The sequence below is a fragment of the Salpingoeca rosetta genome (assembly GCF_000188695.1).
Source record: "Salpingoeca rosetta unplaced genomic scaffold supercont1.21, whole genome shotgun sequence".
NCBI classification, from domain to species: domain Eukaryota; class Choanoflagellata; order Craspedida; family Salpingoecidae; genus Salpingoeca; species Salpingoeca rosetta.
The window spans coordinates 380,853-393,696 of record NW_004754913.1 but is presented as its reverse complement, the minus strand read 5'-3'; the positions used below and the strand labels follow the sequence as shown (position 1 = coordinate 393,696).

General features: G+C 54.7%; 4 protein-coding genes across 4 annotated transcripts in view; 2 read left to right on the top strand and 2 right to left on the bottom strand.

The window, feature by feature from the left end:
* The first annotated feature begins 801 nt into the window (after positions 1-801).
* On the top strand, positions 802-5,236 carry PTSG_08087 (tubulin). Its single transcript, XM_004991051.1, has 14 exons — positions 802-967; positions 1,233-1,283; positions 1,532-1,593; positions 1,744-1,797; positions 1,951-2,023; positions 2,239-2,477; positions 2,738-2,824; positions 3,016-3,102; positions 3,333-3,641; positions 3,802-3,876; positions 4,063-4,197; positions 4,361-4,425; positions 4,615-4,675; positions 4,919-5,236. Exons 1-14 carry the CDS (start codon positions 919-921, stop codon positions 4,937-4,939), a joined length of 1,368 nt encoding a protein of 455 aa, XP_004991108.1. The 5' UTR covers positions 802-918; the 3' UTR covers positions 4,940-5,236.
* Positions 4,889-7,476, bottom strand: PTSG_08086 (uncharacterized protein). The gene is made up of 8 exons (XM_004991050.1): positions 7,298-7,476; positions 6,932-7,009; positions 6,646-6,769; positions 6,264-6,353; positions 6,015-6,086; positions 5,758-5,877; positions 5,509-5,564; positions 4,889-5,190 (listed from the first exon to the last, which is right to left on the bottom strand). The coding sequence occupies exons 1-8, from the start codon at positions 7,363-7,365 to the stop codon at positions 5,133-5,135; spliced, it is 666 nt and encodes a 221-aa protein (XP_004991107.1). The 5' UTR covers positions 7,366-7,476; the 3' UTR covers positions 4,889-5,132.
* A 203-nt stretch (positions 7,477-7,679) lies between these two features.
* Positions 7,680-10,263, top strand: PTSG_08085 (uncharacterized protein). The gene is made up of 2 exons (XM_004991049.1): positions 7,680-8,126; positions 8,340-10,263. Exons 1-2 carry the CDS (start codon positions 7,747-7,749, stop codon positions 10,204-10,206), a joined length of 2,247 nt encoding a protein of 748 aa, XP_004991106.1. The 5' UTR covers positions 7,680-7,746; the 3' UTR covers positions 10,207-10,263.
* A 481-nt stretch (positions 10,264-10,744) lies between these two features.
* PTSG_08084 (uncharacterized protein) overlaps positions 10,745-12,844 on the bottom strand; it is a gene marked incomplete at its 3' end in the record, with an annotated part of 4,364 nt that continues 2,264 nt past the window's right edge. Inside the window, exons 6-10 of the mRNA XM_004991048.1 lie at positions 12,376-12,435; positions 11,862-12,014; positions 11,552-11,710; positions 11,046-11,219; positions 10,745-10,831 (exon numbers count right to left, since the gene is read on the bottom strand). Coding sequence (XP_004991105.1) covers positions 10,745-10,831; positions 11,046-11,219; positions 11,552-11,710; positions 11,862-12,014; positions 12,376-12,435 — 633 coding nt within the window. The remainder of the gene's footprint in view (positions 10,832-11,045; positions 11,220-11,551; positions 11,711-11,861; positions 12,015-12,375; positions 12,436-12,844) is intronic.

The window sequence follows — 12,844 nt, the reverse complement described above, 5'->3', positions numbered from 1 at the left end:
GAGCATGGTATGTTGAGGAGCTTGTGATGCAGTATCAGACTGTGTGTGTATGTGTGTGTTTGCGTCATGCCCCTGCGTTTGTTCCTCTGTGCGCGCGTGTGTGTTGCAGCTGTTCACGCCACGTTTATGGATGCGGTCTGAATGCTTCACGGCATTGCATCAGGCCCACCCACGTACCAGCAGACGCTGCCGTACTCCCGCGTCCCCGTCGCCGATATCTGGGAGATCAACCACTGGCTCGCCATGCGACAGAAGGTGCGATGGTGTGTTGTGTTGCATTGTGTTGTGTTGTGTTGTGGTGTGGTGTGTTGTGCTGTGGTGTTGTATTGCGTTGTGTACGTGTGTGCATGTGTGTGTTGCGTTGTTGCGTTGTTGCCCTCTCACTCCCTTGTGTACTCTTGTTGCCGCCTTCGTTTCAACTCTGCAGGAGAGGTTTGAGAAGTTGTTTTCGCTTCATTGAAGTGTTGGGCATCAAGCCAACCATTCCACCACAGATTCAATGCCTTGTTACGATGTTCTTCTCGATTCGTGGTCAGCCTTGTTCTCTCGTTGCAGTACAACACACCCAACCCACACGTGGCAGCGGAAATGAACGAGCAGATGGCACAGAGAGAGATTGTGTGTGTGTGTGCGTGCGTGTGTGCGTGTGTGTGCGTTTGTGTGGGCAGAGAACAAGGTTAGGTCAAAGGGAGGCAGGCAGGAAGAGCGCGGTGCGATGAATCAGGATAGCCGCTGTTGTCGCGCGGTTTCTTTTGTGGTTTGGAGATGAAAATGGACCGTTTTGTCCATTTTTGGCAAAGTCGCCGTTATTGGAAGAAGCACTGCTCCTCGCACAACACTACCACAGCACAACACCACCCGCCACGGCCCACATCCGTTGCATCTTCAATCGTACCCAAACAGACAGCCTCAGCGACCATGCCTCGCGAACTCATCACGCTCCAGCTGGGCCAATGCGGCAACCAAAGTGAGTGAGTGAGTGAGTGAGTGAGTGAGTGAGTGAGTGAGTGAGTGAGTGAGTGAGTGAGTGAGTGAGTGAGTGAGTGAGTGAGTGAGTGAGTGAGTGAGTGAGTGAGTGAGTGAGTGAGTGAGTGAGTGAGTGAGTGAGTGAGTGAGTGAGTCGGGCCATGTGTTGAGTACCTCGCGTGGCCACACTCGTCTCCGTTCCCCCCCCCCACGTTCCTCACAGCCACACTGGTACAAACCTCGTTCACGCGCACACAAACGTACAGTTGGCAACGAGTTTTGGAAGCAGCTCTGCGCTGAGCACGGCATCAACTCAGGTTCGACATGATCTCGTGGCACTGTTCTGTCCTCGGTGTTGGGTGCCCCAGAACCAGGGGAGGTGTTCCACTGTCTGTCTGTCTGCCTATCTGTCTGCTTGTGTGTGTGTGTGTGTGTGTGTGTGTGTGTGTGTGTGCCTGCCTGCCTGCCTGTCTGTCTGTCTGTCTGTCTCGCCCGCTCTTCCCCTCCCCTCACAGCTCACTCTCCTACACTCCGCACATGCACTTGCACGTGCACATTGTCACAGATGGCATCCTCGAACAGTACGCTGCAGAAGGTACCGACCGCAAGGACGTCTTCTTCTACCAGGTGCGATCCTGTACACGCTTGTGTGTTTTGTGTGTGTGTGTTTTGTGTGCGTGTATGCTCGTGCGTGTGATTGCGTGCGCGTGTCTTTGTGTGAGGCGTACTCACCCACTTTTACACGCCCATGTTTCCTGAACACGAACGTACCCAAAGGCTGATGACGACCACTACATTCCCCGTGCTGTCCTCGTGGATCTCGAGCCCCGCGTACGTGGTGACGGAAACTGAGAGCTGTTTGGGTTGATGGTGACCGCGTCCTCAGTTTGCTGCTGCGTGCTGCTTATGTTGTCGTCACTGGCGTGTTTTGTTTGTAGCTGCCTTTTGTGCCAACACTCATCCTGTGTGAACGCACACGTGCAGGTGCTTGATGGCATTCGCGGATCTGCAGAGACCAAGAACTTGTACAACCCAGAGAATTTCTTCTGCTCCACAGGTGCACATGCTCATCCTCGTCGTGGGCAGTGGCGCGTGAACAAGTTGTTCGGAGATTAAACGCTCGACAGACGCGTGTTCACACACACACACACACACATTCACACATGCTGACACACACACACACACACACACACACACACACACACACACACACACACACACACACACACACACACACATTCACATTCACAACGTCACCACGACCACCTGCAGACGGGAGCGGTGCGGGCAACATCTGGGCGCGGGGATATGCGCAGGGCGAGCGCGTACAGGAGGAGATTTTCGATATCATCGACCGTGAGGCCGATGGGTCCGACTCGCTCGAAGGGTTTATGCTCACACACTCCGTCGCTGGTGGCACGGGCTCTGGTCTTGGCTCGTACTTTCTTGAGCGCCTTAACGACAGATACCCGAAGAAGCTCGTGCAGACGTACTCCGTCTTCCCCCACAACGTGAGCCACACACACACACACACACACACACACACACACACACACACACACACACACACACACACATATGGTTGCGTGTTTGCTTTGTATGTCTCATCGTGTGTCTGTGTGTGGCTCTTTTCCATCTCCTCGCCCTCTGCTCTGCTGTTGGTTTGAGTTTCGATGTTGATTCACACCGCTGCCATCGATGCACGTGCACTCTTTTCTCTGCGACCACAATTCCTCACCGCCACCACTTGTTCTGCGCATCCGCCTTGCAGCAAGAGAAGGGCTCGAGCGATGTCGTTGTGCAACCCTACAACACCATCCTCACGCTCAAGCGCCTCACACAGAATGCAGACTGCGTGGTGCGTTCATATGTACACGTGTTCATGGATTGCCGCACTGTTGTTGTCCAGGCGTACTGTCCTGTCACAAGTTCTTTTGTAGCCACATTGAACCTCGCCCATATCTTCCATTTACACACACACAACACCACACATGCACACACACACACACACAACACAACGCAACGCAACACACACGTGCCGTGTGACAGGTTGTGCTGGACAACTTTGCGCTGAACCGGATTGCGTGCGAGCGGCTGCAGATGGATCAGCCAGATGTCACCGTCGTCAACCACCTGGTGCGGCTATGGAAGTGGTGGTGGTGATGATGGCGATGATGATGATTGTGGTGATGGTGGTTGAAGCAGGGTTTCGGACATAGTTGGAGTGCTCTCGATGCATGGGCAGTGGTTATGGTACACACACACACACACAACACACACACACACACACACACTGACATGCGCTCCCTCCGCCCTCTCACTCCCACACCTGCCTGTGGCATGTGTGTGTGTGTATGTGTATGCAGGTGTCGTCGATCATGTCTGCGTCGACGAGTACGCTGCGGTACCCCGGATACATGAACAACGACCTGATTGGGCTGCTGTCGTGCCTCATCCCAACGCCGCGCCTGCACTTCCTCATGACCGGGTACACGCCCATTGTCTTCAAGGACAAGATTGCCAACAGCGCAGTACGCAAGACGACGGTGCTTGACGTCATGCGCCGGCTGCTGCAGCCAAAGAACATGATGGTGTCGCTTGGTGGCGGCCGCTTCGACACGCACCGCTACATCTCCATGCTCAACATCATCCAGGGAGACGTCGACCCAACGCAGGCAAGATGGATGGATGGTGGTAGTGCCGATGGCAACGTTGTCACAGTTGATCGGCTTTTGTTTCTGGCGTTTGATTCCCTTTTCCAAGCTGCGTTGACCGCTCTGTTCTTCTTATATCATCATCATCATCATTATCGCCACCACCACCATTGATCAACAGGTGCACAAGAGTCTGCAGCGGATTCGGGAGCGGCGCCTCGCGTCCTTCATCGAGTGGGGACCAGCAAGCATTCAGGTGATGACAACGGTGGTTGTGGTGATGGTGGTGATGGTGGTAAAGTGGATGGTTCGTTCGTTTGTCCTTCTTCAACGTGGCGGCCACAACACGACACACCTACTCATGTCAATCGTATGTGCATCTGTGTGTGTGTGTGTGTGTGTGTGTGTGTGTGTGTGTGTGTGTGTGTGTGTGTGTGTACAGGTTGCGCTGTCGAAGCGGTCGCCGTATCTTGCGTCTGCACATCGCGTGAGCGGCTTGATGCTCGCCAACCACACCAGCATCCAGCACATCTTCAAGCGCACCTGCGCAGACTACGACAAGCTCATGAAGCGGCAGGTGGGGTTGCTGTGTGCGTGTGTGTTGGGTGAGAATGTTGTGCTTCTCCACTTGTTGCCACAGGCAGAGAATGCCTTTGCTGTTCCTCTGTCCAGTTCTCACCAGCCCCTGTTCTGCACCATCACCATCATCACTGTCACTACCACTTTGATGCGATCCCCAGGCCTTCCTGGAGCAATTCCGCAAAGAAAACGTCACACAAAACCTCGACGAGTTTGAAGACTCCAGGTCAGACCACACACACACACACACACACACACACACACACACACACACACACACACACACACACACACACACACACACACACACACACACACACACACACGCTGTCTGTCTCTGTCTCTTTCAAAGCCTGCCATTTCCTTCATTGCGTGCTCTCACTCAACCTCGCATGGTGTTCATGGTTGCCTGCAGGCAAAGCGCGGAGGATTTGATCCACGAGTATCGCGCTGCGGAGCGCCCAGACTACATTGAGGTAACTCTTTACTTGGCGTTGCTGTTGGTGGTGGTATTGCCAGTGCCCGCCAGTGTGAGAGAAGTGTTTGATTCGTGAATCAAGGGTTGTTTAATATGTCATTGCAACAATAGGGGGGCGGTCGCTGTGCCGGCACACACCGCATTATCACCACTTCATTCTTGCTCGCCAACACATACACTCATGCACACGCATACGCTCACGCGTACCGCTCCCACCCTCTCCTTTTCTGTCTCGCACCAGCGCGTGTCCCAGGAATCATAGTCACACACGTGCAATTACACAGGAAACGCCAACCAACCAACCATCCATCCATCCAAACATCTCTTTGTGTAACAAGTGTTGCTGTCAATCCACTTCTGCTCATCCCCAAGATGTTCGTTTGTTGAGTGTGGAGGAGAGGAGCGTTGATGAAGAGGAGAAGCGTGACGAGAGGATTGGAGGGCCGCTATCCTTTCTACACGAGCCGCGCTGCCAGGTCGTACACGTGGCCAGGCCCGCCCGAGGATGGATACCTGCAGTGGTGGAAGTGATAGTTGGGGGGGGGGGGGATGGCGTGTGTGTCAGTAAGGGAGTGAGTGAGTGAGAGTTGACTGCAGAGCAAGTGTGTGTCTTATTGAGTCTTTGAACACGTGTGTGTGTGGGGGGGGGCATGTGCTGTTGCTGCTAATGTTGTTGCCGTTGTTGATATGTTGTGCCTTCGCATGCATGCACGCACGCACGCCCTCCGTGCGTCTTCTGTTTGCTTTTCAACCCTTAAATGATACAGAAAGCATGTGCACAGCCAAGAGCGAAACACACACACACACACACGCACATATATATCGACTCACTTGACAAATAGGAGGAGCTGGACGAGGCCGAGGAGTGCGCCGACGGCATTGGGGCCCTGGTGGCAGTGCACATCGCCTCAGTCAGCACACACGCACGCACACATGCACGCACACTGCAGATAGGAAGTACGTGACACACATACACAGACAGACAGGCAGACAGACACACGTACACAGGCAGACAGGCAGACAGACAGACACACACGTACACAGGCAGACAGACAGACAGACACACACAAACCCCCCGACCTGGACGAAGATGTCGTTGATGACGTAGCCGTACAGGGCCCAGGTGACGCTGACGATGAAGTTCATGAGGCACAGGCTGAACACCATCGACTCTGTGGACTTGGTCCGCAACACCCGGCCCTGGCCGTGATGGCGGCGGTGGTGGCGGCGGTTGAAGGGAAGAGGTGAGGTGAGGTGAGGTGAGGTTGGCAGGGAAAGGCGCGAGCAAAGTCACACGGACACACGGACACACAGAGAGTATGAAATGAGCAACTGACCAGGGTTGCAAGCGGAGACCCGAACATGATGGTGGACGTGATGCAGCCGCAGTACCCGATGGCATGCACGGCCTTCAGCATGGATGTGATGAAGGGACGGGGAACAAAGTGCACCACCAAGTGAGTATACGCACACACAATGTACACACACTACATACGCACGCACGCACACACGCACACACACACACACACTACACACGCACGCACACACAATACACACAATACACGCAGAAGTTCGCCATCTCTCACATGCATGTATGTTGGCGCCAGGTACTTCACGTAGAGGAGGGGCCCGAACATGGCGCTTATAGTGATGAGCAGCGGGTAGTAGAACGCCCTCTGTGCACGGAGAACGGGAAAAATGGATACGGTATGAAGGAGTGCATCAGCAGGGGGGGGGGAACGATTTGTGGTGCACAATTGGACAACTCAACAGTTCAAAATGGCGGGGGCGGGGATACACAAGTTGCCAACACAGACACAGACAGACAGACAGACAGACAGACAGACACACAGACAGACAGACACAGACACAGACACACACACACACACACACAACCCGCCAGCCAGCCAGCCAGACAGACAGACGGACACACATACACACAAAGGCGTGAGGTGTCGATGCACTCACTTCGTCTTTGCTGTACGAGTAGCAGATGACAACGTAATAAAAGTTGAGCAAGAATCCTATGCCGTTAACGGAGATGAGCGTGTAGTCCTGGGTCAAGATGCCGTACTTGAGCCACAAGCACGTGCTGCGGGTATTGCGATCGAAGGTGAGAATGTGCAAGCAGGCAGGTAAGCGAGCAACCTAGCAAGAGAAACCAAGCAAGCAAGAGAAACCAAGCAGGCAACCAAGACATGTTGTGGTGAAGAGAGCATCAGAGATCATCAGTTTCAGAGTCATGTGCATGCACCTGATCATGGCCGCAAGGTATGGGGTGTACGACACATTTGCGGAGCTTCGCGCCTTCTTGATCCGCCGTGTCACAGGGCTGGCAACAGCGGGATGTCATCAAATGAAGGCAGAGGGGCGCGAGAAGTGCGGGATTCCGTCAGTCAACAAGCAGAGCCAAGATCAGCAACACAAGGAAAGAAGACACACAACAGATCCTGGCAAAGGAGTGAAAAAAGAGCACATACAGGCGCGCACACATACTCACACACACACACGCAAACACACACGCACACAAAAGCATACGCAAACACACACTTACACACTCAAAAACACACACGCGCGAACACACACACACACACACACACACACACATACACACACGTACATGCCCGTTAGGAAGAGGCCTATCGTGGACACGATGGCTGTGTAGGAGAGCGCCGTCAAAACCTGCATCGTCGGCGTTGTATGCCGTTGCTCTTCACTTTCCCCCGTCTGGCTTCCTCGCGACCGACCACAGCACACCTCAGTCAGCACGTCACTCACAGCAGTTCTGTCACTGCGATTGTTGGCGATTAGTGGATATCATTCATCTGTTTTCGGCAAAGACAGGCAAGTTGGCAGAGCAGCAGATCGCCGCACTCCACCTCAGCACAGCACGCAGACGCAGTTGTCACTTCACACAACAACAACAACAACAACAACAACAACAACAACAACAACAACAACAACAACAACAACAACAACAACAACAACAACAACAACAACAACAACAACAACAACAACAACAACAACAAAACAACAACAACCACCACCCCCGCGCAATTGCGGACCGCGATGGCGACGCAGGAAGAGTTGCCTGGGATTGACTCGCGTGGCGTGTCGGCTGCGTTCTTGAAGCGGTTCTTGAACGGGCTAAAAGCACAGCAAGGCGCCAGCAAGTTTGCAGAGCTGACAACGCGGGATGCGCGCGACTTGGTTGTGTTGCCGCGAACCAAGGCGCGGCAGTGTGCGTACGTGGAACTCGTGGCTGACGAGTCTCCGAGCGACGTGGGGCCCGCCAACATCTTCGTCTCGCATGCTTGGCGATACAAGATTGCGGACGTGCTTGGTGCCCTCATCCAATACGCAGAGGATCGCCCCGATGAGCAGTTTTTCTTCTGGTTTGACCTCTTCTTCAACAACCAGAACATCCTGGCCAACCTCCCTCAGGAGTGGTATGTGTGTGTGTGTATGTTCTGTGCGTGTGGCCGTGGCTGTGTTGGTTGTGTGTTGGTATTTTTGCTGGGATTGTGTGCGTGTATGTATGTGCTTTTGCATGCGTGTGAATGCGTGTGAATGCGTGCTTCGCTTGATCAAACCCAGCGCAACAAGAACAACCTCACAACACACCACACCACACCACACCACACCACACCACAACACCACAGGTGGAGTACGACGTTCAAGGATTCCATTGCGGCGATTGGGCACGTGGTGCTGGTGCTGACACCGTGGAGCGACCCGATCCCACTGACGAGAGCCTGGTGCCTGTGGGAGATTTTCTGCTCGCTGAGCCAGGAGGATGTGCAGCTGACCATCCTCCTGCCACACGAGGAGCGCAAGGCGCTGGTGGCCACCATCCTTGAGGACAGCGACGCCGTCACCGACACAATGGTGCGGGTGCAGGCAGAGAAGGCCGAGGCGTGGAGCGCCGCAGACAAGGAGATGATCTTCAAGGCAATTGAGGACAACGTCGGCTTCCAAACCCTCAACGAGAAGGTGAAGGACCAGATGCGCGCGTGGTGTCTGGATACGCTCGTGCAGCACATTGACGACGCATATGCGCAGCTGGAATCGCGCCCGTGGATTGGCGCAGCGACATCGACAGCAGCCGAGCCGCCAGTCATTCGGGGCCAGACAGCCAAGGAGGAGGCAGACACGTTTGCAGCGCTGTGCTTCCAAGCCGGCACGACACTGCAGAAATTCGGGCGCGCTGATGATGCAATTCGCCTGCTGACCATGGCCTTCAAACTGGAGACTGCGACGGGCCACCCCAACGCAGCAGGCTCGCTGCACCAGCTGGCAATGGTGTACGGCGACACGGGCGAGTACCAGACTGCGGTGAGCATGTACACGTGCTCGCTCAAGATGAAGGAGCAGCAGTTTGGCCCCGACTCTGAGCACCTGGCGTCCTCGCACAACAACCTGGGAGACCTGTACCGTCGGCTGGGCGACCACGACCAGGCCATCATGCACAACACGCGCGCGGTGGAGATTATGAAGGCGGCGCGTGGGGAGCAGCACGAAAGCTTGGCCCAGCCCTTGTTCAACCTCGGCATCGTGCACCAGTTTGTTGGCAACTACACGCTGGCGCGCAAGAACTTTGAGGAGACGGTGGGCGTCATGCTTGAGACGCGTGGCGAGCACCACCCCTTGACGGCCTTCTCCTACGACGGGCTCGGCTGCAGCCTGCGGCGACTGGGCGAATACGAGGCTTCGCGCACCGCGCACGAGAAGGCCATATCCGTGCTGCTGGTAACGCTTGGCAGGGAGCACAAGCGCACGGCGGAGGCGTACACGAACCTTGGCAACGTGTGCCAGGCCATGGGAGACAAGGAGGCGGCAATGCAGCACATGGCGACGGCGGTGGAGATTAGCAGCTCGGTGCTTGGCCGGGACAACACCACCACGGGCGTGTGCGTTGTGAACCTCGCGGGCGCGCACGAGGCGCTTGGCGAGGCAGACAAGGCGGCAGAGTTGTACCGTGAGGCGCTGGCTGTCTTTGAGAAGCACCTCGGCCCGCGCCACGAACACACGGCCTCCGTGCACCGCAACCTCGGCGACCTGTACGCGCAGGCGCGGGAGAACGACAAGGCGCTGCAGCACTACAACACGGCGCTCGACATTGCGCTGGGTTCGGTTGGGGAGGAACACCCAACCACGGCGCTGACGTTGTACAACATGGGCTCGCTACATGACGTCATGGGCCAAAAGCGCCAGGCGGTTGGGATGATGGAGCGCGCGCTGGCGGGGATGATGGCATCCGCTGGGCCCAATCATCCGCACACGCAGCACATCCAAGCAAAGCTGGCCGAGGCACGTGAGGGGTTGGAGCAGCAGCAGGAGCAGCAGCAGGAGAGCGAAGGTGAAGGTGAAGGTAGTGGTGATGGTGGAAGGGCATGTGGGGAGGGGGACAAGGGGGAGGAGAGCGTTGGTGACGATGGCGATAATGCTGATGCAAACGCTGATGATGATGATGATGGGAGCGTCGAGGAGGTTGCGCGAGCACTCGGCCAATATGCCCTCATTCTTTGAGTGTGAGATGCATGCATGTGTGAGAGAGAGAGGGAGAGAGAGAGTGTGTGTGTGTGTGAGAGAGAGAGAGAGTGTGTGTGTGTGTGAGAGAGAGAAAGAGTGTGTGTGTGTGTGCGTGTGAGTATGTGTGTGTGTGTGTGTGTGTGTGAGAGAGAGAGAGAGAGCGAGCGAGTGAGTGAGTGTGTGTGTGTGCGTGCGTGTGAACTTCTTCCTCCGATAGCAAAGTCGTGTGACTTGTGTCGCGATTTTTGATGAGCTTTGTTTAGTGGAGGCGTCATATGCTTTTGTTGATCGAGTTGCACACAAACCAATCCAAAACCAAAAACAGAAAGAAGCACACGCCAAGGGGACTTCATACCCGGACACGCATGCATGTACATAAGCAAGGCTGTCGAGACATAGAACAAACAAACAAACAAACAAACATACACACAATGAACCGAAAACAAAGGAAACGAAACACGTCCAACACGAGAGGGAAACGAGATTAACCACCAACAAGCACAAACGGCAAGCGGGAGCGAGTGTGTTGGGCGTGTTAGGTGGGTGCAGAGAGCTTGGGCTTGTCTGGGGCAGAGATGAGGCGCTCCACGGGTGCGACGTACTTTGGATCAATGCCCAGAGCCTGCATAATGAGGGGGTGGTGATGGTATTGGTGGTGAGGGGAGGAAGTTGGTGGGTGGCGAGAGGAACGGGTGGTGCACACAGCAAGACAGATAGAGACAGGTGGAACAATTGCGCGAACGAACAGAAACATAGAGACAAATGTACACACAAAAACATATCGTCACATCAACACACACGCACAAACATGCACACTCACACACACACACACACACCTTGAGTTCTTGGAGTTTGCGCTGCTTGATTTCGTTGAGCCTGCGCTTGCGTGCCTCAGCCTCCTCGTGCAGCTGTCGGCCCTCGGCGAAGAAGCCCTCGCGCTCACGGCGGCGCTCACGCTCCTGCTCGCTGATCTGTTGCCGCACCGCCTGCGCATGCTGCATCTTCTTGCCCTGTGGAGACAACGTTCGTGTACGCACGCGTGTTGGGTGTGAGCGAGGAGAAGGAATGCAAGCGGGAGAGTGGAAAGCAGAAAACAAGCCGGCAGCAACAACAAGAAGCAACAGGCACGTGTCATACATATTGGGGATGGATTGACCACAAGGACAACCAAAAGAAAGAAAGAAAGAAAGAAAGAAAGAAAGAAAGAAAGAAAGAAAGAAAGAAAGAAAGAAAGAAAGAAAGAAAGAAAGAAAGAAAGAAAGAAAGAAAGAAAGAAAGAAAGAAAGAAAGAAAGAAAGAAAGAAAGAAAGAAAGAAAGAAAGAAAGAAAGAAAGAAACGCACCTGCTCCTGCTGCTCCTTGCGCTTCTCGGCCTCGATCATCTGCTGCTGCGACTGGAGGACGTTTTCAAACTCGGCCATGTCCTGCTGCGCCTGCATTGCCATGTACTGCTGCTTCGCCCAGATCTGCTCCTCACGCGTCCGCTGCATCTCCTCAATTGCCTGTCGAGGCCCGGGGGGGGGGAAGAAGGGTAGAGTGGAAAGCAGCAAGGTGAGCAATAGTGCACACGGAAACACACACACACACACACACACACACACACACACACACACACACACACACACACACACGCACGCACACGCACGCACACACACAGTGCAGTGTTGACGAGGAATAGAGGAGGGTGTGCATGCGGGTTGGTGTTGACCTTGCGCTTTGCCTCTGCCTCTTCCCTCTCCTTCTTGCGGCGGGGCGCTCCACGGCCTCCTGCTGCCGCCGCGCCTCAAGCGCATGCCGCTCAGCAACCTAAACACACACGCGCGCGCATGCAATGTGAGGGAGAGGGATATTTGGAAACACAACGCAACAAGGAAAATCTGGTATCCTCAAAGAAGAACACACACACACAGACACGCACACAGACACACAAACACACGTAGTCACACACACACACACACACACACACACACGAACACACACACGGGAGAGGGGGAACACAAGGGGAGAGCAGAGGAAGGCAAAATGGTTGTGAGGTTACACTGGTGTGGTGGCTCTCGGGACACTCATTGTTTGTGTATGTGTCCAGGGCGTGTGTCTGTGTTCAGTGGGTATGAGCAGTGCGTGTATTTGTGTCTGTGTTTGTGTTTGTACGCGTGTGTGTGATTACCTCATCGAGGCGCTTCTCCTCCTCCTTGCACTCCTCCTCAATCGACTTCTTCTCGTCCATCTGGCATCAGGCTCGCGTAAATTAGAGGTTCAACTACAACGGTCCGTATTAAAAGCTGAGAAGGCCCCAGCGTTGGGAAGTCGCAGTGTCTGAGGTGATGCATGGATCATGGAGTCTCGGAGGCACGCGTGGTGCATAAGATTCTTGAGGTCGATGGTGCACCAACAGCAAGAACAACAACAACAACAACAACAACAACAACAACAACAACAACAACAACAACAACAACAACAACAACAGCAGCAACAACAACAACAACAACAACAAGAACAGTCAAGGCGCGGTCGCGTGGTGGGGGCGGGGGGGGGGTGGGGGGGTGAGCTGTAAGGGCCCGGGATGATAATGCGGACCAGAAGCGAAGGGCCAGAAGAGGGGGAAGGCAAACACTGCGGTGGTTTGACATAAAAGG